Raw genomic sequence first — 25,282 nt, 5'->3', positions numbered from 1 at the left:
GAATCAAGATTGCTAGGAGAAATATCAATAACCTCAGATATGCAAATGACACCACCCTTATGGCAGAAAGTGAAGAAGAACTAAAGGGCCTCTTGATGAAAGTAAAAGCGGAGAGTGAAAAAGTTGGCTTAAAGCTCAACATTCAGAAAACGAAGATCATGGCATCTGGTCCCATCACTTCATGGCAAGTAGGTGGGCAAATAGTGAGAGACTTTATTTTGGGTGGCTCCAAAATCACTGCAGATGTTGACTGCCACTGTGAAATTAAAAGACACTTGCTCCTTGTAAGAAAAGCTATTACCAACCTAGACAGCATATTAAAAAACGGAGACATTACTTTGCTAACAAAGGTCCATCTAGTCAAAGCTATAGTTTTTCCAGTAGTCATGTATGAATATGAGAGTTGGACTATAAAGCAAGCTGAGTGCCAAAGAATTGATGCTTTTCAACTGTGATGTTGGAGAAGACTGTTGAGAGTCCCTTGGACTGCAAGGAGATCCAACCAGTCCATCCTAAAGGAAAGCAGTCCTAAATATTCATTGGAAGGACTGATACTGAAGCTGAAACTCCAATCCTTTGGCCTCCTTATGTGAAGAAGTGACTCATTGGAAAAGACACCGATGTTGGGAAAGATTGAAGGTGGGAGGATAAGGAGACAACAGAAGATGATGATTGGATGGCTTCAATGGCTTGATGGACATGAGTGTGAATAAGCTCTGGGACTCGGTGATGGACAAGGAAGCCTGGCGTGTTGCAGTCCATGGGTTGCAGAGTTTGGCTACGACTGAGCAGCTGAACTGAACCTACTACATAGCAAAATTTTTTGTTGCGTTTTTCAGCTCTGCCACTCCCAAGGTCAAGCAGTGTCTCTCCTCAGGAATTCCTTGACCTCTAAAAAACCTGTTTCTCTTAGTGAAAATTCACTTATTAAAAATACATGATTACCTGTGAGGTATTTTACCTGGTGCTATGGGGAATGCAAAGATGAGTAAAATCTAGTTTCTACATACAAGAAGCTATTAAATTAAATCTATACACAAATAATTCTGATATCCCATAGAGTTGAAGTACAAAATTGTATTAGTATGTAGGGTATGGTATATCCCTACTGAAGAGCTTCTATATTGAATTCTCATAGAATAAATTTTAATTCATGATTCAGATGTTATTTATTTAAATTGCTGAATCTTGTGTTACTTTTCATTTGATTGAATAAGATTTTGTGTAATTCCAAAAGGATGGTATTTTTTATAACTTTTATTTCTAGATTGTAGCAGAGAATAGAAGTAAAATTAGAGGTGTTTTAGTAATCGAAAAGACAACAATACTAATTATACTAAAAGACAAAAATACTAATTCTCAGACTGCTTATAAAAAAGCACTATGGAAGTTCAAATATCTGACTTTTCAGAATTAATTTAAATTTTAAATATGTCATCCTGTTATATAAAGCGCATCTGCATTTCTCTTCCCAGTCATTTGCTCAGTGTTGCTAGAAAATTCTCCCTAAATAATAAACTTTTTAGCAAATTATTATAACAGCTATGAAAATACTTACATGGTACATATTTTATGTAGATTTAAATTACTGGTGGTAAATAGCTCAATATTTTTTTCTAGGAAATTCTGCCTGGTTTGTTTTTAGGCCCATATTCTTCTGCCATGAAAAGCAAGGTAAGAACTTTAAATTAGAGTCATCAGTAGACCTTATTAACCAACTAGTTGGGGTAAGTTTTTTTAGTAGAAAAAGTTTTGTTTGAGGAAGGGTCCACTGATATTGCATATTACCAGTAATTGTGACTCTGGAGTACCTACTTCTTTTCAGATTTTATTGGATCAGTGATTCTCAAGTGTTTAACAACAAATCACAAGTGAGGTTTTGTATTTTTATTTTCCTCATGAAATCCATGTGTTTAAAATACTTGCCAAAAACTGACCTTTAATAATTTATTTACCTTCCAAGATATCTGATATTGCTAATCTGGATATTGGACATCTGTAATTGCTAATTATAGTTTCTGAGAAATATGAGATGTAATTAAATCCCCAAATAAGATTATTTAACATATTAGTTAAAGGGTAAAATAGAATATGCGTGATAAGCGTGTACAAATACATTCATAGAACCTACATATTTTAATTGAAATGACTCAAATTTTGTTTGTTTTTCCAAGCTATGGAGATCTAGAACCTCCAGGTTGTAAAGTATTGTATTATATATCTAGGTGTCCTGTATATTTACGCTGAAATCTATTTCTTCAGTTACACAATTGAAAGGGTAGATCTCATTCAGATATATGTATTAATAGCAGTGTTGTTACCAATTCCTAGAGGATTCAGCCCTATGAATTATGTCAATGCTGATTCTCTTTGAATTATAATATAAAACATTATATCACAGATGTTTTCCCTAATACCCTGCCTATTTAGAAGTCAGTTTGATACCTGAATAGGTTTTTTAGAAACCTTAGAATTAAAAACTTTTTTTGAAATAATTTGATAAGTTAATGTCATTCATTTTGGAACTGGAAAGCTTTTTGACTGTTGAGGCATATCTAAGAGTAATAGTGGTAATTTGATGGCCTGCAACTAAGTTGAGAAGGTGGGATGTTGATAAAAATATATATCTAAATAAGTACTTAGAAAAAGATATAGTAGATAACTATAGACTTTATAGATCTACTTTGTAAAAACAAAGTTATTGCCCAAATAATGTAATACTCACAAATACTGGGGTTCAGAATGATTTGAGACTATATGCTTTTGGTATTCTCACTGTGCTTTATAAATATACGTATTGTAAATATATGTATTATACTCTTTGTCATATTAATTTGTAAGTATTTGTTTACAGATACGTTGTCTCAAAACCTCTTCCCCCCTAACTTTGCTGTGGTCTCATTAGATTGAAGAAAAGCTTCAATGGCAAAATTTGATTATTTTCCACCATAAATCATTATAGTTCAGCCCATATTTCTTTTCATATCATCATATAAAACAGTAACATCAGAAGAATAATAGAAATAAAGAAACCTTAAGGAATAAGCTCCTAATAAACTCATTTAGTTCGGCCTATCTTTTATTACATTCAAATACAGTTTTAATAAAAGGGATATATTTAGGGTCTTTGTAGGTAGTGAACTGTTTCTTTTTATAAAATTTTTTCTGTTTGCAGGTATGAGATAAGGTTATAGTTTGCTTTGTATAAATAAAAGTGTTGAAAACTAAAAAAAAATATTTTGTGTGCTGTTATATTTGGGTTCCGTCTTAAGGTTTGTTTTTACTTGGTAATCTAATGTGCCTTCCAAGCTTGATAAACAGGTTTTATCCCTGATTAAATATGTCTTCTTGTAGTTTCTCATATTAAGAGTAGGTATGAAAAGTTCATATATCATAGATCAGTGATAGACAAAGGAATGAATATTGAATTCATTTTGGGGGTTCTATAAATGTGAATATGGAACATTGATTTATTATTAATCCTACCAAATTCTTAACCTCCTTTCCCCTATCTCAGGATGTACTCAGGAAATACAAAGATAACTGAACTGTAATCTATGCCAGACATAATTTTGCTGCAAAAATTAACATTTAGAAACCACATTTTCTTGGCTTAAGCTGCTATAATAAAATACCATCGAGTGGATGGTCTCAGCCACAGACATTTATTTCTCACGGTTCTGGAGGCTGGGAAGTTTGAGATGAGGGCGCCGTCATGGTTAGGTTTTGGTGAGGGCCCTCTTCAAAGGTTTGCTTCCTTCTTGAGATAGTCTCACATGGCAGAGGGATGAAGCTCTGATGCCTCTTCCTCTTGTAAGAGCACTAATTCCAGCATGGGTGCTCCACCTCATAGCCTCATTTATATCTAATTACCTCCCAAAGGCCCCGCAAACGAATATCATTACCTTTGAGGTTAGGGCTTCAACACAGGAATTTTAGGGAGACACAAGCATTCGATCTGTAACAGGTAAAAATTATTCTTTAACTTTTTCCATGAATTATTAGTATTGCTGTTCTATTAATACAGAAAGGGAATTAAATATATAGGATTATAAACTGAAAATAGAAAACACAGGCTTATTAATAATTCTGATTCTTCATGATTTGTTCATTCATTTCTTGAACATGTAATAATTGAACAACAACTATGTTCCAGGCACTGCTTTATACATAGTGTGAATCAGTGAACAAAGTCCTTATTCTCGTGGCATATATATTCTAACTATTTAAATAACATGTTGTCTGTAAATTTCACTGAAACCTATAGTCACTTACAAATAAAAACTTACAGTTTTTAGAGTTATCATGTTAAATTTCTTTAAATATAGAGCCACAAAGCATCACAGAATAATTTGGAGTTGCCAGTTTTAACTTTAGGAGAATTTTTAAACCCTAGAAGTTAGTTTTTGTGAATTGTATAAATTAATTCTGGCTTAAAATAGAAAAACTGTACTTACTGGGAGATGCAGAGAGCAGTCTAGAGATTTGGGCTCCAGCACTGCTATTAACTAGGTCAGAAATGTTGAATAACTGTTTATGTTAGAGTAGTTCTCTCTAATAAATAAGAATTGTAGCCAATATATATAACTGCCATTTACTAAAAATACTTGCTATGTGTCCCAGTCTCTATGCCAAAGATTATCTTACAGAATTCTTACAACTATTTGGTGAATAGGTATTGTTTTCCTAGTTTTCACGTGAGAAAATTGAGCCACAGTGCTCAGGTCATTAGCAGAGCTGGGATCTAGAGCTTGGCCTCCATAGCTCATGACTCTGTATGTAGCCCATGCCTTTAACCACTATATAGTATTAAAAATAAATAATAAAGAGTGTATAAATGTAAATTATAAATAAAGTATGTTATACATAATATAAAGGTCAAAGGGTTAATATGTATAATGAAGGTAGAATATTGTTTCCCAAATAAATTATCTTTAAGGTCATACCAAGCTCTAAAATTATAGATATAAAATAATTCTATAAGCCTTTTGAGAACATGTAGTGTATTTGTCTTGAATCATTGAAATATTTTGCTGATGACTCCAAGCATGTTGTTATGAAATTAGCTTTGATTCCCTGTATTTAAAGCTCAGATGTGGCTGTATTAACTATAAAGTTGAGTCCTGTGCATTTTCAAATCTCTATTACAGTAAGATGAAGTTTTGTATTTCAAACTATTTCTCTCTTTTTTTTAATAGCTACCTATACTACAGAAACATGGAATAACTCATATAATATGTATACGACAAAATATTGAAGCAAACTTTATTAAACCCAACTTTCAACAATTATTTAGGTAAGAATTGTTGATGTAACGTATAAAAATGTTATGGGTATCAAACATGTAATGTTTTATTTTAAGTTGATTTTATTATATTGGACTTTGTATATATATGTCTTATAAAGATGGGTCATACAGTACATCATTTAAAGAATAAATTTCCCTTAAAATATTTTAAATAAGTAATTTATGCACATAATGTAGAATTCTAAATGTTCAGAAGAATGTGTACTGAAAAATAGTTTCCCTATTCCTGTCCTATAAATAGTCAATTCCCCTCACTACAAGTATCCATTGTTACTTCTTTTTGAGTATCTTTTTGGAGTTATGTTACATATATATTCACAGATCAACTTAGGCTTTTTAAAAAAATTATGTATTTTGGAGATTGTTTCATATTATTACTTAGCTACATTCTTCTCTTTTTTTTTTTTCATTGCATCTTCTGGCTGGTAGAACCTCAGTTCCCTGACCAACTGGGCCACATCAGTGACGGCCTAGAATACTAACCACTAGCCCGCCAGAGAACTCCTGTGTTATTCTTTTTAAGTAGACAGTAATCTATTGTATTACTCTACTAAAATCTGTTCAAACTATCTCCTATTGTTAGACATTTAGATTGTTTCCAGACTTTTGCTAATAGTGACTATCCCTCTATGTCATTTAATTCATATGTGAATATATCAATAGGATAAATTTGTAGTAGAATGACTAGATTAAAGAATGTGAGCATTTAAATTTTAATAGATGTTACAAATTGCCCTCCAGTGAGTTGCATCAGTTTGCATTCCTAGTGCAAAGTGAATGACAGTGACTCCTTCCTTGGTATCTCTCTCAGATAGAATTATAAAATATTTTTAATTTTTTCCAGTCTTGTTCATTTGCTAGTTCATGTCTGACTTTTTGCAGTCCATGGACTGTAGCACTCCAGGCTGCCCTGTCCTCCACTGTCTACTGGAGTTTGCTCAGATTCATGTCCATTGAGTAAGTGGTGCTATCTTAACCATCTAATCCTCTGCTGCCCCCTTGTCCCTTTGCCTTCAATCTTTCCCAGCATCAGAGTCTTTTCCGGTAAGTCAGCTCTTCGCATTAAGTAGCCAAGGTATTGGAGATACAGCTTCAGCATCAGTCCTTCCAATGAATATTCAGGATTGAGGATTTTTAGGATTGACTGGTTTGATCTCCCTGCAGTCCAAGGGACTCTCAAGAGTCTTCTCCAGCACTACAGTTAGAAAGCATCAGTTCTTCAGTGCTAAGCCTTCTTTATGGTTCAACTTTCATATATGTATATAACTACTGGAAAAACCATAGCTTTGACTATAGGGACCTTTGTCAGCAAAATGATGGTTTTGCTTTTTAATACGCTGTCTAGGTTTGTCGTAACTCTTCTTCCAAAGAGCAAGTGTCTTTTAATTTCATGGCTGTGGTCACCACACCATGCAGTGATTTTGGACTCCAAGAAAATAAACTCTGTCACTGCTTTCACTTTTTCCCCTTCTATTTGCCATGAAATGATGGAACTGGATGCCATGATCTTAGTTTTTGAATGTTGAGTTTTAAGCCAACTTTTTCACTCTCCTCTATCACCCTTATTAACAGGCCCTTTAGTTCCTCTTCACTTCCTGCCATTAGAGTGGTATCATCTGCATATCTGAGATTGTGACATTTCTCTTGGCAATCTTGGTTCCAGCTTGTTATTCATCCAGCCCCACATTTCACTTGGTGTAGTCTACATATAAGTTAAATAATCAGGGTGACAGTATACAGCCTTGTTGTCTCCTTTTCCAGTTTTGAGCCAATCAGCTTTTCCATGTCCATTTCTAACTATTGCTTCTTGTCCTACATACAGGTTTCTCAGGAGGCAGGTAAGGTGGTCTTGTATTCCCATCTCTTCAAGAATTTTCCACAGTTTGCTGTGATCCACACAGTCAGAATTTAAAGAAGTAGAAATAGATGTTTTTTTTCTGAAACTCCCTTGCTTTCTCCATGATCCAGTAAATGTTGTCAATTTGATCTCCAGTTCCTCTGCCTTTTCTAAATCCAGCTTGTATGTCTGGAAATTCTCAGTTCACATACTGTTTAAGCCTAGTGTGAAGGATTTTGAGCATAACCTTACTAGCATGTGAAATGAGCACAATTGTATGGGTAGTTTGAGCATTCTTTGGCATTACCCTTCTTTGAAATTGGAATGAAAACTGACCTTTTACTGTCCTGTGACCACTGCTGAGTTTTCCAAATTTGTTGACATATTTAGTGCAGCACTTTAACAGCATCATTTAGGGTTTTAAATAGCTCACCTGGAATTCCATCACTTCTACTAGCTTTGAGCTTCCCAGGTGACACTAGTGGTAAAGAACCTGCCTCCCAAAGCAGGTGATATAAGAGACGCAGGTTTGATCCCTGGGTTGGGAAGATCCTCTGGAGAAAAGAATGGCAACCTACTCCAGTATTCTTGCCTGGAGAATTCCATGGATAGAGGAGCCTGGCAGGCTGCAGTCCATGGGGTCTCAGAGAGTTGAACATAATTGAGCAACTAACAAACACTACTAACTTTGTTCTTAGTAATGCTACCTTAGCCCACTTTACTTCACACTCCAGGATATCCTGCTCTAGGTGAGTGACCACACCATCTTGGATATCCAGGTTATTAAGACCTTATTTGTATAATTCTTCTGTGTATTCTTGCCACCTCTTCTTAATCTCTTCCGCTTTGGTTTGGTCCTTACAGTTCCTGTCCTTTATCGTGCCCATTGTTGTGTGAAATGTTGCCTTGATATCTCTAGTTTTCTTGAAGAGATCTCTAGTCTTTCCCATTCTGTTGTTTCCTCTGTTTCTTTGCACTGTACGCTGAGGAAGGCCTTCTTATCTCTCTTTGCTATTCTCTGAAATTCTGCATCAGTTGGATATACCTTTCTTCCTTGCCTTTCACTTCTCTTCTTTCCTCAGCTATTTGTAAAGCCTCCTCAGACAACCACTTTTCCTTCTTGCATTTCTTTTTCTTTGAGATGGTTTTGGTTACTGCCTCTTGTACCATGTTATGAACCTCCATCCATAGTTCTTCAGGCACTCTGTCCACCAGATATAATCCCTTGAATCTATTTGTCACCTCACTGTATATTCATAAGGGAATTGATTTAGGTCATAACTGAATGGCCTAATGGTTTTCCCCACTTTGTTCAATTTAAACCTGAAATTTGCGATAAGGAGCTCATGATCTGAGCCACAGTCAGTTCCAGGTCCTGTTTTTGCTGACTGTATAGACCTTCTCCGTTTTCAGCTGCAAAGAACATAGTATGATTTTGGTGTTAACTATCTGGTGATGTCCATGTGTAGAGTCATCTCTTGGGTTTTTGGAAAAGGGTGTTTACTATGACCAGTGTGTTCTCTTGGCAAAACTCTTTTAGCCTTTGCCATGCTTCATATTGTACTCCAAGGCAAAACTTGTCTGTTATTCTGGGTATCTCTTGATTCCCTACTTTTGTATTCCAGTCCCTTATGGTGAAAAGGACATCATTTTTTGGTGTTAGTTCTAGGAAGTGTTGCAGGTCTTTGTAGAACTGGTTGTCTTCAGCTTATTCAATATCAGTGGTTAGGGCATTGATTTGGATTACTGATGTTGAATGGCTTGCCTTGGGGACGAAGCAGGATCATTCTGTCATTTTTGAGGCTGCACCCAAGTACTGCAGTTTGGACTCTTGTTGACTATGAGGGTTACTTCATTTCTTCTAAGGAATTCTTGCCCATAGTAGTTGATATAATGGTCATCTGAATTAAATTCACCCATTCCAGTCCATTTTAGTTCACTGATTCCTAAGATGTCAGTGTTCAATCTTGCCATCTCCTGCTTGACTGTGTCCCATTTACCTTGATTCATGGACCTAATATTCCAGGTTCCTATGCAGTATTGTTCTTTATGGCATTGGACTTGACTTTCACTACCAGACACATCCACAACTGAGTGTCATTTCCACTTTGGCCCAGCCACTTTATTCTTTCTGGAGCTATTAGTAATTGCCCTCTGCTCTTCCCCAGTAACATACTGGACATCTAACCTGGAGGCTCGTCTTCCGGTGTCATATCTTTTTGTCTTTTCATACTGTCCGTGGGGTTCTCCTGACAGAAACACTGGAGTGGTTTGCCTTTTCCTCCTCCAGTGGACCACATTTTGTCAGAACTCTTCACTCTTCACTATGACCCGTCTGTCTTGGTTAGCCCTGCATGGCCTCGCTGGTAGCTTCATTGCCTTATTGCAAGCCCCTTCACCACCTGATCTGGAGTAAATTGCTCTTCAGCCTTGTGATCTCCTGGAGTAAAAATTGTGTTGTGTAGTTTTAGTTTGCCTTTCACATTTATCTTAAAATGATGAGGTTGAGTGTCTGAAGGTTTGTTTGTTTGTTTGTTTTTTTGTATTGCGTTTTTTTTTTTTTTACTTTATTTTACTTTACAATACTGTATTGGTTTTGCCATACATTAACATGAATCCACCACGGGTGTACATGCGTTCCCAAACATGAACCCCCCCTCCCACCTCCCTCCCCATAACATCTCTCTGGGTCATCCCCGTGCACGTCTGATGGTTTTAATGTTCTTTATTTTGGCTTCACTTAAAAAATAAAGCGTATATTACACATGATACAAAGACTAAAGGGTCAAAAAGGTATGAGAGGAAAAATTTCTTTCCTTCCCTAAACCCAACTACCTGATTTATCCCTAGCTAGGAGGCAGGTACTGTTAACTCTTCTTTGGATATCATTCTAGAAGTATTTGTATAAAACCATATATGTTAAAAGTCTTTTAATGTTCTGCTTTATTTTTTTAAAAATGAAAACAACCTGAATGTCCCTCAGTGTAAGATACTCTAAAATATATTGTGTGAATACTAAATAGACTATGTAGTCATGAAAAAGAATGAAATACTTGTGTATGTGCTGATATAGACTAATCTTTACGATTTATTGCATGAAGGAAACAAGGTGCAGAGCCACATGTGTGCTCTCACAGTGTTTAAAGTGTGTGCAGTAATTAGGCATTATTCTTGCAGATGTGTGGGAAATTTCTGGACTGACAGACTAGAAACTTGACAGTGGTTACTTCTGGGAAGGGAAATTTAGGATCTGGCATCTACACATTTTTCAGTTAAAGAAAATTAGTTTTAAAAAGGGGATTGCATGTAATCTAAAATGAAATAGATTGATTTTTTTCTAATTGCAGAAGATACACTTGTTCTTTATACATATTTATGAACATACAGAATGACACCAAGAAAAATATTTTAAAAGCCATCCATAATTCCACAACCCAGAGGAGCTTGACTTTAACATTTTGTTAAATTTCCTTCTAAATTTTTTGTGTTACGTATGTTTCATGTATACACAGGCTTCCCAGGTGGCACTAGTGGTAAAGAACCCGCCTGCTAATGCAGGAGACATAGGAGACGCAGGTCCGACCCCTGGGTCAGGAAGGCCCCCTGGAGGAGGGCATGGCAACCCACTCTAGTACCCTTGCCTGGAGAATGCCCATGGATAGAGGAGCCTGGTGGGCTACAGTCCATAGGGTGGCAGAGAATTGGGCACAACTGAAGCAACTTACCGTGCATGATTGCATGCACATCATGTATCCACACATCTAGACTTGTATATATTAAAGAAAATGACAGTGTTCTATTTCAAAGTGCCATAGTATACCTTTCTAGTTTTTGTTTTTAGTGCCAAAATGTCCTGGGTATAGCTTTTCTGTGATAAGTCCTGAATTTATTGAAGTTGCTACCACCAAAGTAATTATTAAAGCGATATTGACTTTACATTTTAATGTTATGACTCAATTACTTAATTAAGTTGTGTTAATAAATAGATCGTCTTGGATGGATTAGAAATCCATCTTTGTTTTTTGGCTGGAGGTGGGGTGAGGGGAGTGGTTGTTGAGGCTGTATGACAAGGCTTGCAGGATCTTAGTTTCCCAACCAGGGATAGAACCCTGTCCCCAACAGTGAAAGCACTGAGTCCTAACCACTGAACTGCCAGCAGATTTCCAGAAATGGCAGTTTTTCACAAGATAAAGTAAGGCTTGTATATTGAAATGACTTATTTTAAATGTTTTTCAAGGTGTAAAATTTGAGGACAGACGGTCTTTGGGTTGCTTGTTGCTCTGTTGTAGGTTAGTTCAAACAATGAATGTTTGACTCACGGCTCTGTCAGACTGCTGCATTCTATTTCCATTAGTTTTTTCTCTCTCAGGCTTTGGTCTGTCTCTGAATTGTCCTCTGTAGGGTTGTGAGGAAGGGTGGCAGGGCCATCCAAAGAAAACTCTTCTAGTCTTAGGGAAGTTGCTAGAAATAGAAGAATAACAAAGAGGAGAAAATAGGCAATTTTTGTCTTTAATTTCTAGGTCTACTTTGATCTAGAGGAAAATTTCTTCCTGTTTATGATTTTTCTGTTTTAAGAAGGTAGACTTTTTTTATATACATATCAGAGAAATGTTAATGTATTAACTGTTCTTTAAGGCTTTAATTGCTGTGCCTTCAAACATTATAAAATATATGGCTTGGTCCTTGGGAATATGATATTTTGAAAGTTATTTTCATGGTTGTCAAGAAATTTTTGTTTTTTTTAATATATGAAGAGTTTTATCTGAAAGTGTGCTTAATCATACAATATTCTATTTTCAGATATTTAGTCTTGGATATTGCAGATAATCCGGTTGAAAATATAATACGTTTTTTCCCCATGGTAAGTAACAGTATTTTAATATCATTTAATATTTATGATTTGCTTTCTTAATTGTGCTTTTAAAACTTAATGAAACATGATTTTCTCCTATACTGCTATTATTTGTAATGTCTGAAAATTGTGGGATTGTATTTTAAAGAAAATTGACTATTTAAAAAATCTTTTTTATGATCTCCAAATATTTGAGAAATTGTATTTCAGATTTCTTAAATGCAAAATAATATTTAAACTTATAATAATTATATCTGTAGCATTTTGGAAATTTTTGATGTAAGGTAATTTTTATTCATATAAATTAGCAGGAAAATATTTTCAGTATATTTTGTTTCACTATGTATATATGTTTGTATTGAATGCTTATGTTATTCTATATGTTTTATTATAACACACTGTCTTTTTCCTTCAGACAAAAGAATTTATTGATGAGAGCTTACAAAGTGGAGGTAAATAATTTTTCTTTCATTTAACTATGTTTATTTTTAGGAAATTATTCATTATAGTTAATTTTTAGTATTTGTCTTAAATGAAGAATATGAAAATTATAATTATGTATAATAGACTTTCCAAATTTCCCAAAACTTATTTTATTTGTATAGACTTTCTTAAATATCTCTATAGAACTATTTTCATGTTGTCAGCTTTAAATCTTTTTACTCTAAAAGTCTATTGTAGTTTCCACACAGTTAATATAAATAAATTCAAGGATTTGAAAATTAGTAAGTATCCAAGTTGTGTATACAGAATACATAAAATGCTTAAGATTTATTTTACTGTGGTATGATACATGGTTTCAGTATATTTTAGCTGCTGCATCAGGTATCTTTCTATCAGAATAACTATTTCTTGTTTTTCAGGAAAAGTTCTTGTCCATGGGAATGCAGGGATCTCCAGGAGGTATGATGTTAGCAATAATCTTTCTTTCTCCAGCATTTAATTAATGAGTATGTTTTCTGTTTTTTTTTCTAAAATATTTTCCCCCTCTTTAGTGCTGCCTTTGTTATTGCATACATTATGGAAACATTTGGAATGAAGTACAGGTAAGAAAGTATTCTGAAACCTAGCCACAGTTTAAATTCTCATTAAAATGAAGCTTAATGGAGACAATTTGGGCACTGGAAGTTAATAATCTACTGATTTTTGTCATCTAGTTATGGTTGATTAATGAGGCCCTTTTATCCTGTGATTAGTCTCTTAACCTCTGTAGCCTGTCTGCCTTGTAGATCCACTTGGGCTATTTTGTTACTTTATGAAGCTAGTTATTTTATTATTTTAAAAACCCAAGATAATTACAGTTGGAGTAACCCATGGAAAACTGGTTGCTTACTACTAGGAAATTGGTTAATCTAAGTTTTAAAATTCTTATTAGACAAAGATGTAATTGCTTTCCTTGTTTAAAAGGTTAATTTATTATGTTTTCCTTTAACAGTAGTTGGGTGAAAAATTGCTTAATTGTTTTATTGTCTATTCACAATTTATTATTTGTTTTATGCAAAATCATCTTTTCCAAGCATATTGCATAGACGAAAGGGAGAGAGAGGCTAATGTGCTTTTCACCCTAAAACAAAGCTGGCCAATGTACAGTATTTCCTTTCTTAGAGTGTCTTGTACAAGTTACAAATCTACTGTAGTCATTGATACTCTTTCACTCATGTCCCAGACTAATCCATTACCAAATTCTGTTTTATGTCCTAAAATATTCCTCAATTCTGGCTCTTTCTCATTATTGAATTACCCTAATCAAGCTCTAGTCATGTCTCATTATTTAATCTCCATAATACAAGCTCTTCCAATAGTTATCATCTTAGTGGTCTTCTGTTTTCTTTCCTCCTCTAGTCTGTTCTGTTCTTCACACTGATTGTTTCTAAAGATAAATCATATTTCACCTTACCCTAAAAAGCTCTCAGAGGTTTCTGATCCTTAATAATTCTAAATGTGGCCAGTGAAACGTCACGACATGCCTGTATCAACCTTCCATTCTTATGCTGTGTATTCCGTTAACCTTGTCCATTTGAGCTGTGTTCAACATTGGATCCACATGCCTGACACATAGTGGACATTCAAATCTTTTAGTTCATTTGGTAGTTTTATCTTAAAATTATAATGGAAAAGTTTGCTTAAAGGTGTTCTTAAATATTATTTGAATACAACTTTTGTGTTTATTTCATTGAAAAGATTAATGCTTGGTAGATTTTGTTTTATATATTTTTTTTTATTATTTGGTGCCATGTCAGCAATACTAGTGAAAATAACTTCTATTTATTGGGTCTCTGCCAGATGCCAGATACACTTCTGGACACTTTTATCTCAACAACACAAGGAAGTCCATATGTTTCTAATTTAACCAGTAATAAAATCTGAGCATGTAGTGTGTGTGACACATGCTATACACGATATGTTATACTTACTATCTTCCATATTCACAGTAGTGCTTAAAGATAGGAATTGTTATGATCCCCAAGTTACACATGAAAAAAATAAAGCTTAGAGAAGTTGAAAAGTATCCCCTAGAACACAGCTGGGAAGCAAAGGATTTTCCCACTGCAGTTCACTACCTCTCTGTAGTACAAGCTGTCTGATTATGATTTTCTGTTTTAGGTAAATTGTTAGGTAAGTTCCTACTTTAGGTAAATTCTGGGAAAATTGAGATTAATTCATGAAATAATGTTACTGCCTTAGTTCTCCTATTTTTTTTGTTTTCAGAGATGCATTTGCTTATGTTCAAGAAAGAAGATTTTGTATTAATCCTAATGCTGGATTTGTCCATCAACTTCAGGTAACTTCTCTATTTTTCCTCGTTAAGGCAGTCAGCTGCTGCTGCTAAGTCACTTCAGTCGTGTCCGACTCTGTGCGACCCCATACACGGCAGCCCACCAGGCTCCCCCGTCCCTGGGATTCTCCAGGCAAGAACACTGGAGTGGGTTGCCATTTCTTTCTCCAAAAAGGCAGTCAGAAAATATGATAATTAAAAGCTTGTATTCCTATAATTTAGTTGTAGTACTTGGTAAATACTTAAAAATTGCCGTAATCTGACTAATTTCTTTGTTCAAGTTTGAATCTATTTAAAAGTATTTTTTTAAAGCTGCCATTGACAAGAAAAAAAGGATTAAAAGCACACTGTTAAATCTAAAGTAAAATAGTTGATCTTAGACGTGTCCTCCATTTTCCCTCTATTTTGATTACATACAAAGCATAAGAGAAGTTTGGTTCTAAGTGTGTTACATGTAGCAGCTTTTTCTATTTTATATGCTTTATCTTCTCCATGTTCTTTCACACTTTGATGATGTGTAGAAGATACACTAAAAAGAAAGTAAACCTGTGGATTATCTGATTAATTTTTTCCAAGATGAAAAATCGTAAGTCAAAGAATGTGCTCTGGCTGATTGCATCCAGTTATGCAGGAATAAATCTTACATTGAAACATTAAGAGCACTACAAAATGTGTTAGTTACCAAACTTAATTTACTTCATTTTTATTTTATTTTTTATTATTTTTATTTTTTTTGCCATCTCTACAGTGTTTTAATTAACCTCACATCCATCATTTCGGTCAGTCCCATAAGCAAAACAGTCATATCAAATGGCGTTGCTTGGAAACTTCCATGTAGGGAGAAAAAAATTTTCTTTCCAGTTTAAAAAAAAAATCTTTTTGCTTTCTGCACACTGACATAGAGGTAAAAGAAAAAAAAATGACTGCAACTTAAATATGGAAGAACTCTATACATAAATCCACAATTTTACACATTTATCTCAATCATGTGTCAGTGGGAAATCACCAACTATTACAAAATAGGAAAAATTATATGACAGAAGAAACAAAAAACTTGATAAAAAATATATCTCGGTATGAAAAGTACTGTGTCTTGGTGTCTTCACATCCTCCTCTTCTGTGTACTTATGTACAACACATTGTTTCCTCGGATAAACGCATCCCCGTACTTATTCTTCAGCTGTCTATTTACATACTCCTCTGTCTGCTCCAAGGCTATATTCATGTAGCCATCCAGGCAAGCCAGGACCCCTCGATAATCCACTCCTGAATTTAATTTCACAACAACTGATTGCCCGATGATTTGCTTCAGGAAGTTACTGGGTGTTTGCTTCTGCAGACTCACTTTAACAATCATGATCAGAAATCTCACGGCCGGGATCCAAACCCCTACTCTGGGCACCCACAAGCCTGGCCTCTGCCGACCCACTGGGCGAAACCGAAACTGAAAATCCATTTTTATTTTTAATTCACTTTTAGTTTTTATTTCATTTTAAAAAGAGAAAAATAGTCATGAATAAAAAAATAAAAATTCAGTAATGCTTAAGAAGAATACTTGAAAAGTAAGTCTCCTTAATAGTATATCTTGAAGATCATATATAGCTCTACCTCCATAATATTTGTGTGTGTGTGTGTGTGTTTCACAGTTTTATGTGACCAGTTCCTTATACATAGGGCTTTAAGTTGTTTCCAGTCTTTCATGATTTTAACTAACATTGGAAAGAATGTCCTATGTGTGAATGTACCTGTAAGATAATTGATCAGAGTGGAATTGCTGGGTCAGAGGGCATTTGAAAGTTGATGTTGCTAAATTGCCTTTAAAAAGACTCCGGGAATCAAAGAGTACCTGCTTACCCATACCTAATCAATACCAATAGCTAAAGTGTTTTATGAAACTTTTGGATCATTGTTGTCATAGTGGTAAAAGTGACAGCTGCTTATAGTTAGCCCATTTTTCTAATAGGTTGTTGGTCTTTTTCTCATTGGTTTGTAAAGATTCTTTGTAGAATATTTATCTGTAGCCAGTGATTTGAAGGCTTCCCTCCTGGCTGAGATAGTAAAGAATCCACCTGCAATGCAGGAGACTTGAGTTTGATCTCTGGGTTGGGAACATCCCCTGGAGGAGGACATGGCAACCCACTCCAGTATTCTTGCCTGGAGAATCTCCATGGACAGAGTAGCCTGATGAGCTACATACAGTGCATGGGATCGCAAAGAGTTGGACATGACTGAGCAACTTAAGCACAGCACAGCTAATGATTTGAAATGCCATTTTTATTATATACCAAATTCTAAATCCGCACTTGAGTCTATTTCTGACTTTGTATTTTGTTCCATTGATCTGCTTATTGCTGCCTTTGTATCAAAGTTTTAAATGCTATAATATTTGTAAATAGTCTGTATTACTTATATTAAGTAATTTAATCAAGATTTCCTCCTTAATGTTCTGAAATTTTCCTGCCAAGTTCTTAACACATATTTTGTGGTGTGAACTTTACTGGAAAGGGTGCAGAAACAATTGACACCTTTAAATTTTCCAAAGAGTATGTTTCTAAGAGTATGTTCCATTTATTCAAGTCAATTTCTGTGTCCTTTAGTGTTTTAAAGTTTTCATTATATAAAATATATGTATTTTTTATGAAATTTATTCCTAGCTATTTTCTTTTATTCCATTATAATTAGAATTGTTTTTTCAAATTTCTTTCTAGTATGTTTCTAATTACTTATTTGTTTATAGGAAAGCTGTTTATGTTTTCAATTGGCAATCTTACTAAACTCTAGGACCAATTCTAAAGAATTTTCCAGTTGATTGTCCTACATTTTCATCTTCAAATCATAATAATTTTGCCTCTTTTCTAATTTTTTTTCTTTCTCACTTTGATGGTCATTGTATCAGAACAATTAGATAAGTAATAGTGATGTGATATTCGTACTTTATTCTTGGTTTCAATGTCATTGCTTTTATTATTGCACTGTGTGTGTGTGTTTCAGTGTGTATTTGCTTGTGCATATTTAAAAAGTTTTTTTATCAGAAATAGATACTGATTTTTAACTTAAAACAATTTTTTATGAAATGACTTGTTTCATCCTTTAAGTCATTAATATGGTGAATTGAATCACATTATGTTGGACTTGTTAATTTTGAATCATTTTGATTCACAAATGAATCTCACTTTGTTATGGTAGACTATATTCCATTAATGTGTTGCTAGATTCTGTTTGTCAAAAAAAATTTTTTTTTTTTTTTAAGATTTTGGAGTTAGTTGAATAAGTGATACTGGTTTATAATTTTTTTTTCTGTACTACCATCTTCTGGTTAGAATGTCTGTCATGGTTTTCTCATTTTTAAAATGAAAACTTGCCTTCTCTTTATGTGATCTGTGAGTGAAGCTGCTCAGTCGTGTCCAACTCTTTGCGACCCCATGGACTGCAGCCTACCAGGCTCCTCCGTCCATGGGATTCTCCAGACAAGAATACTGGAGTGGGTTGCCATTTCCTTCTCCAGGGGATCCTCCTGACGCAGGGATCGAACCCAGGTCTCCCACATTGCAGGCAGACACTTTAACCTCTGACACCAGTGCTCTAGAACAGTGTAAATTAGATTGGAGTTAACTGCTTCTTAATATTTGAGATATATATAGTACCTGTGAAATCACTGGACCTTGATTTTTTCAGTTTAATTAAGTTATTATTTCATTCATTAATATATTTTGAGAGTGAACCAATTCTTGGACAGCTTTCTTCATTTGGTTAATAGTTAGGTCTGATTTTCGTAGACTGTTTAGGTCGCTTTGGATGGTTTCATAATCTTCTATATAATTTCATTGGATTTGAGATAAAATTGAGGAAAATAATGTTTTGTATTTTTTGATATCTTCTAATTTCTGTGGTTATTTTTTTTCATTCTTTTTTTCTAATTTTGTATATCAGTGCTTTCTTTTTCCCCCTGATCTGGTTAGTTTATATAATTTTTCTGTATTTGAATTTCTTCTTGCTTTGTGCTTTCCTTAGGTTTTTGTTGTTTTTGCTGCTGCTGCTGTTATTCTTTTGTGGATTTTCTCAGGTGCATGCTTAGTCGCTCAGTCATCTCTGACTCTTTGCAACCCCATGGACTATATCCCTCTGTTCTTGGGATTCTCCAGACAAGAATACTGGAGTGGGTAGCCATTCCCTTCTCCAGGAGATCCTCCCAACCCAGGTGTCAAGCTTGGGTCTCCTTTACTGTCTGAGCAGTAAGAATTCAAGACTGTAAATTATCCTCTTAGCATTTCTTTAGCCATATTCTACATATCGTACATAGATTTTGCTATGTAACATTTTTACTCTTGTTATAATTCGATATTCTGTCATTTTACTTTTGATTTTATTTTTTACTTAGTATTTGAGAGTTTTCTTTATAAATCATATAACTAAATTTTAAATGTTCTGTGGTATAATAAACAGTTGTTATTAAGACTGTTGGAAAAGAAGATATATTCTCTGTTTTCGGGGCATAAAATTCAGTCTGCAGTCATCCTTCTATATCTGAGGAATTGGTTCCAGGGCCACACACACCCCTCTACTCCCTCACCATGGATTCCAAATCTTACATAAAACGGCGTAGTATAGTCAGTTCTGTGTATCTGCGGGTTCTGCATTCATGGATACAGAGGGCACATTGTATTTGTTCACTTCATCTTTTGGGGGCTTAGAGGTGAACTGAAACTCACTTTGCTCTGTTTCTGTTTATTTCTTTAATTCCTCTAGTTTCTTTGCCAATTTTAGTGCTTCATTATTTGGTAGATAAAATTCAAGTAGGATCTTCATTGTAGTTATATGTTTATTGTCCAGTTATTTTACTTTGAAATTAACCTTAATATTGTGATCCTTTTTTGTTTGCATTTGCCTTGTGAGTTTCTTCATTGCTTTTCTTTCTGCCTTTGTAAATCAGTTTGTTTTATATGCATTTCTTGCATGTGCCCTATGGCTGGATTTTGTTATTTTGATTTGTTACCTGTATTTTTCTTCAATAGGTGAATTTATCCCACTATTTTTGTACTAAAAATGACATGCACTTTTGTCTGTCATTTTATTTTCATATCATGCTTTCTCTTAAAATACATCTTTTTTAAACTTTTCACTACAAATTGATGAGTTTTTTGTTTGTATTCTTTTGATACTTTTTAAATTTATAAGTTGTTTACTTAATGGGCACAATCTAACTTTATAGTATATACATATGTTCCTTGAGTTATCACATTTAAGTAACTATCAATGGATTTCCAGTATAAAAGATAAAAATTTGTATACCTCTACTTTCCTCCTTCCCCTTCACAACCTGTTTTGTTGATACTAATCTTAGTTCTTCTAGGAGGTACTGCTTACACTTTTAAAAATATTTAAATATTATACCTCTTGTTACTTAGCAATATATGATCATCCACTTAAACTATGTCCTGTTACATTTCCTGGATTTTACTTTTTCTACATTGTTACAAATTATAATATTTGCCTTCTATGCTATAACCGCATTTTCTCATTGTTCATGCTGAGTTCTATATTTAAATAGGATTCTAGCTTCTTTATTCAGCTCCTGGAGTTTGAGCATTATTTTCAAGAAGAGTTCTTGGAAACTAAGTCCTAGCATTTTGGAAAATGTTTTTCTGTTGCTCTTATGTTTGTTTTGGCCACACTGCATGGCATGTGGGATCTTAGTTGCCTGACCAGGGATCAAACCCATGCCCCAGCAGAGGAAGTACGGAGTCTTAATCACTGGACCACCAGGGAAGCTCTGTTGTGTTATGTTTGAATGGCAATTGGCTAGATTAAAAAAAATTTAATACTTTTTCTCTTATGAGTTTGTACACAGACCTAACATTGAATAATTGTCCCTAGAGAAGTCTGACGGAGAAGGCAGTGGCACCCCTCTCCAGTACTCTTGCCTGGAAAATCCCATGGACGGAGGAGCCTGGAAGGCTGCAGTCCATGGGGTCGCTGAGGGTTGGACTGAGCGACTTCCCTTTCACTTTTCACTTTCATGCGTTGGAGAAGGAAATGGCAACCCACTCCAGTGTTCTTGCCTGGAGAATCCCAGGGACAGGGGAGCCTGGTGGGCTGCCGTCTATGGGGTCGCACAGAGTTGGACACGACTGAAGTGACTTAGCAGCAGCAGAGAAGTCTGAAGGTAGCCTAATTTTTAAAACTCCTCCCTCTTAGAAGACTTGATTGGGAGGAGGAGGTGTTGTCTGGATGAGCATAGGATGCTTTATTAAGTATATCTTTTTGATTGCTCTATATTAATTTCCTTTTAGTTATAATATGCCCTACCACTTAGAGATTCACATCTTCCCTTATACAGAAAGTTTTCTTCTAATGCGTATTTGACTATTGTTGTTCTTTTTCATTTGCTTGTTTTTTTCTCCCAGAGACATATTTTATATTGTTTTCTTTTTTTTCTTCCATATCTACCCTTTTCTCTGTAATTATTTTCAACTTTGTTTTTTTGTCTTTTGGCTTGATTTTTGGCAAGCTTTTTTTCCTTTCCCATGCTTTGTTGTTTCATCAGATGTTTATTTGACATTGTTATAAGCAGTGGCAGTAAAGCAGAGAACAAAACAGAAATCCCTGACTTCATAAAACTTATTTTAATGAATTAGACAGTAAACCAACCTGGTGGGCTGCCGTCTATGGGGTCGCACAGTCGGACACGACTGGAGCGACTAAGCAACAGCAAACTAAAATATAGTAGGTCATGGAGAAGGAAATGGCAGTATTCTTGCCAGAGAAATCCCATGGACGGAGGAGCCTGGTGGGCTACAGTCCACTGGGTCACAAAGAGTCAGACGTGACGGAATGACTAAACTACAACAACACAAAAGTAGTAGATCATATGGTAATGGGTCACAGAGAAAAATAAGAGAGCTGTTAAGGTCATATAAAGAAGTGTGACATTAATTGCATTTTTGAAAGGTGATCAGGAAAGGCCTTATTGCAAAAATGTTATTTGACCAAAGACCTGAAGAAATTAAGAGAATGAGCTATTTTGATACTTGGGGGAAGGCATTCTAGTTAGAGGGAATATGTGCAAGTGCCTTGAGATGGGAGTATGCATAGTATTTTCAAGAAGTGTGAGGAGGTCAGTATAGCTGCAACAGAGTGAGCAAATGAATAGTAATAATAGATTAAACCTGGGAGGTAAGGGGCCACGTGATAGGCATTTATAGGCCTTTGACTTTTAAGTGAAGGAATAACTGGGTCATCTGTGTTAACTGTAGTATACCATGTGTATATACTGTAAGGGTTGTTGGGGTTAGGGCAGAAGCAAGTACATGAGTTACGAGGCTATGGAGTGATGGGAGGGAGTCAAGAGAGAATACGGATTTAGACAAAAGTGATTGTTGATGAAAAGAGATCAGATTCTGGATTTACTTGACAGTATAGCTTATAGAATTTGCTGTTGGATTGGAGAAGAGAGACTGAGATGATTCTAAGCCTTTTAGTCTGAACAGCTGGAAGAGGAACTGTTGTTTTTTCTTGTATAGGAGAAACTGCATGAAATTTGAAGGGAATAAAATCGAGACATTTTTGGTCATGTTAGGGTTAAGAGAGCTATTAGATAGTGGGCAGGTCTGCACATAAGCCTGGAGTTCATGAGAAAGAACCTTATATCTAGGGGTTTTCAGTATATGGATGCTACTGAAAGCTTTAAAACTCAGTGAGATCACCAGAGAAGGGAGTTTGGGTAGAGAAGGATTTAAAAACCAGAAACTTCATGTACTCCCAACATGTAGAGACTGGGGAGATGGGGAATCAGCAGAGGAGGCTGAAAAGAGTGGCCAAAGAATTGGGAAGAAAACCAGGATGGTCTGGTGCTTGGGAAGTCAAGTGAAGAAGGCATTTTAAGAGTAGGAGATGATCCTTTGTTTCAAAGGTTGATAGGAGTACGTCAAGGCTGTATACTGTCACCCTGCTTATTTAACTTATATGCAGAGTACATCATGAGAAATGCTGGGCTGGAAGAAGCACAAGCTAGAATCAAGATTGCCAGGAGAAATATCAATAACCTCAGATATGCAGATGACACCACCCTTATGGCAGAAAGGGAAGAGGAACTAAAAAGCCTCTTGATGAAAGTGAAAGAGGAGAGTGAAAAAGTTGGCTTAAAGCTCAACATTCAGAAAATGAAGATCATGGCATCCGGTCCCATCACTTCATGGGAAATAGATGGGGAAACAGTGGAAACAGTGTCAGGCTTTATTTTGTGGGGGGGCTCCAAAATCACTGCAGGTGGTGCCTGCAGCCATGAAATTAAAAGACGCTTACTCCTTGGAAGAAAAGTTATGACCAACCTAGATAGCATATTCAAAAGCAGAGACACTGCGTTACCAACAAAGGTCCATCTAGTCAAGGCTATGGTTTTTCCAGTGGTCATGTATGGATGTGAGAGTTGGACTGTGAAGAAAGCTGAGCACCAAAGAATTGATGCTTTTGAACTGTGGTTTTGGAGAAGACTCTTGAGAGTCCCTTGAACTGCAAGGAGATCCAACCAGTCCATTCTAAAAGAGAATAAAAGGACTCATGGAAGAAATGTTACAATGAAAGAGATGACATAACTCTTAGAGCTCAATAGAAAAACAGAAAAAAGAAAATAAACCACAAAAATAATGACTGTAAGAGAATCAACAAAGAGGAGAACAGACCATTCCTTTTTTGGAAGGAATGACGCTAAAGCTGAAACTCCAGTACTTTGGCCACCTCATGGGAAGAGTTGACTCATTGGAAAAGACTCTGATCCTGGGAGGGATTGGGGGCAGGAAGAAAAGGGGACGACAGAGGATGAGATGGCTGGATGGCATCACCAACTCGATGGACATGAGTTTGGGTGAACTCCGGGAGTTGGGGATGGACAGGGAGTCCTGGCGTGCTGCAGTTCATGGGGTTGCAAAGAGTCGGACACGACTGAGTGACTGAACTGAACTAAAGGCTGAGAACTGACATTGGGTAGGAGCATGAAGTGATCAGTGTCCTTGACAAACAAGTTTTTGTGGAATGGGGAGTATAAGCATAATGGGAAGAGAGGAATGTGAACAGCAAGAATAGATATTTCCAGGAATTAAAAGGGGAAAACAGAAAAACAGTAGTTGGAGGGGAAACTAGGATTAAGAGGGGCGTTTTGTTTGTTTTCTAACATGGTAGGAAAGGGCATATTTATGTGCTGTTGGGAACAATCCAGGAGAAAAGGGTACATTAATAATGTGCTAGAATTGCATGGTGTGGTCTGTTCTCCTCTTTGTTGATTCTCTTACAGTCATTATTTTTGTGGTTTATTTTCTTTTTTCTGTTTTTCTGTTGAGTTCTAAGAGTTATGTCATCTCTTTCATTGTAACATTTCTTTCATGAGTCCTTTTATCTCTTCTTTGAACTCGTTTCAGAAATGCCATATCTCATTGATTTTATGGAGAATTATTCACAATTTTCACCTGCCTCGTGTAATTTTCATGCAGTTTTCTTCATATATGGACTTTGGTTATAATGTTGCTTTTTTCCCCTTACAAACACCTTTACATAAGACTTACATTGGTTCCTTTTTGATTATTGGTCATCTTTGAACTGGAGACGTTCTTCTTAGATAAGCCATTTTCCCAATAATAAAGTTGTGGGAAGAGACTGGGAAATAGAGGCAGCTTAAATTTTCCCAGTTGTTTTGGAAGACTTTCTCACCAACAGTTTTTTCCAGTAGTATGACTCTACTCAGTGAGTGGAGAAAAAGAGCCCCTCTGTCACAAGTTTTTTTGTTTAGGTTCATAAATACTACATGCACATTGGAATCACCTGGGGAAGTTTACCCATACCATTAAATGAGAATCACTGGCAGGGGGCAGCCAAGGAGAGGGGTAAGCTGAGTATATATACACTGGTTTTAAGACTTCTCAGGTGATCCTCAGGTATAGTCAGGCCTGAGAATTAGTGATTCAGTTTTTACTTTTAGCTGACCAAGATTAGCAGATGCTTGGCAACAGTTTCTCCTCTACTAGGCTTGCTTCTTGCAAAAATGCCAGGTGTGGATGTTCACATTTTCCTTGATAGACCCACACATACTTCATACTATGCAAGGGCTTCTAAGATTTATCTTAGGTCTGCCACCTCTTTTGGAGAACTCTAAATTGTACCCACTTTGTTTGATGTATGCAGCCAGGTATCTTCTGTGCATAGCTTAGTCTGGTTCCATTTTTTTAATGTTATTGTGAAATATAATACACATACGTAAATGCATAAAGTGTAAACAAACATCCATGTGACTACCATCTAGATAATGAAATTGAACATTTTCCAGAATTCCAAAAGTCCTCTTGAGGCCTCTTCCTAATTATAATTCTCTTTCTTCTGTCATAAAGGTAGGCACTGTTCTTTTTTCCTTACTTTTCTTTCTCATATTCAGGGTTATCAATGTTTTGTAGTTTCATTAAATCAGGAGTTCTCTGTATCTTGTTATATCTCTTCCCTTTAAGGAAAGAAGGTACATGAATGCTT

General features: G+C 35.5%; 1 protein-coding gene and 1 pseudogene across 2 annotated transcripts in view; one reads left to right on the top strand and one right to left on the bottom strand.

Annotated features, from left to right (window-relative positions):
* The window catches only part of STYX (serine/threonine/tyrosine interacting protein), a 48,390-nt gene that overhangs the window by 16,220 nt on the left and 6,888 nt on the right, over window positions 1-25,282 (top strand). Inside the window, exons 3-9 of one of the 2 annotated variants that reach the window (XM_069595392.1) lie at window positions 1,621-1,674; window positions 5,199-5,296; window positions 11,946-12,006; window positions 12,413-12,449; window positions 12,861-12,900; window positions 12,993-13,043; window positions 14,707-14,779. In XM_069595392.1, the coding sequence (XP_069451493.1) occupies window positions 1,621-1,674; window positions 5,199-5,296; window positions 11,946-12,006; window positions 12,413-12,449; window positions 12,861-12,900; window positions 12,993-13,043; window positions 14,707-14,779 (414 nt within the window). The remainder of the gene's footprint in view (window positions 1-1,620; window positions 1,675-5,198; window positions 5,297-11,945; window positions 12,007-12,412; window positions 12,450-12,860; window positions 12,901-12,992; window positions 13,044-14,706; window positions 14,780-25,282) is intronic. The other variant, XM_069595393.1, reaches the window with a different exon arrangement.
* On the bottom strand, window positions 15,815-16,145 carry LOC138931559 (U6 snRNA-associated Sm-like protein LSm6 pseudogene; annotated as a pseudogene).

The sequence above is a fragment of the Ovis canadensis genome, chromosome 7, assembly GCF_042477335.2.
Source record: "Ovis canadensis isolate MfBH-ARS-UI-01 breed Bighorn chromosome 7, ARS-UI_OviCan_v2, whole genome shotgun sequence".
NCBI lineage: Eukaryota > Metazoa > Chordata > Mammalia > Artiodactyla > Bovidae > Ovis > Ovis canadensis.
Note: the sequence above shows the minus strand (reverse complement) of the source record. Positions and strands in the feature narration are given on the sequence as shown.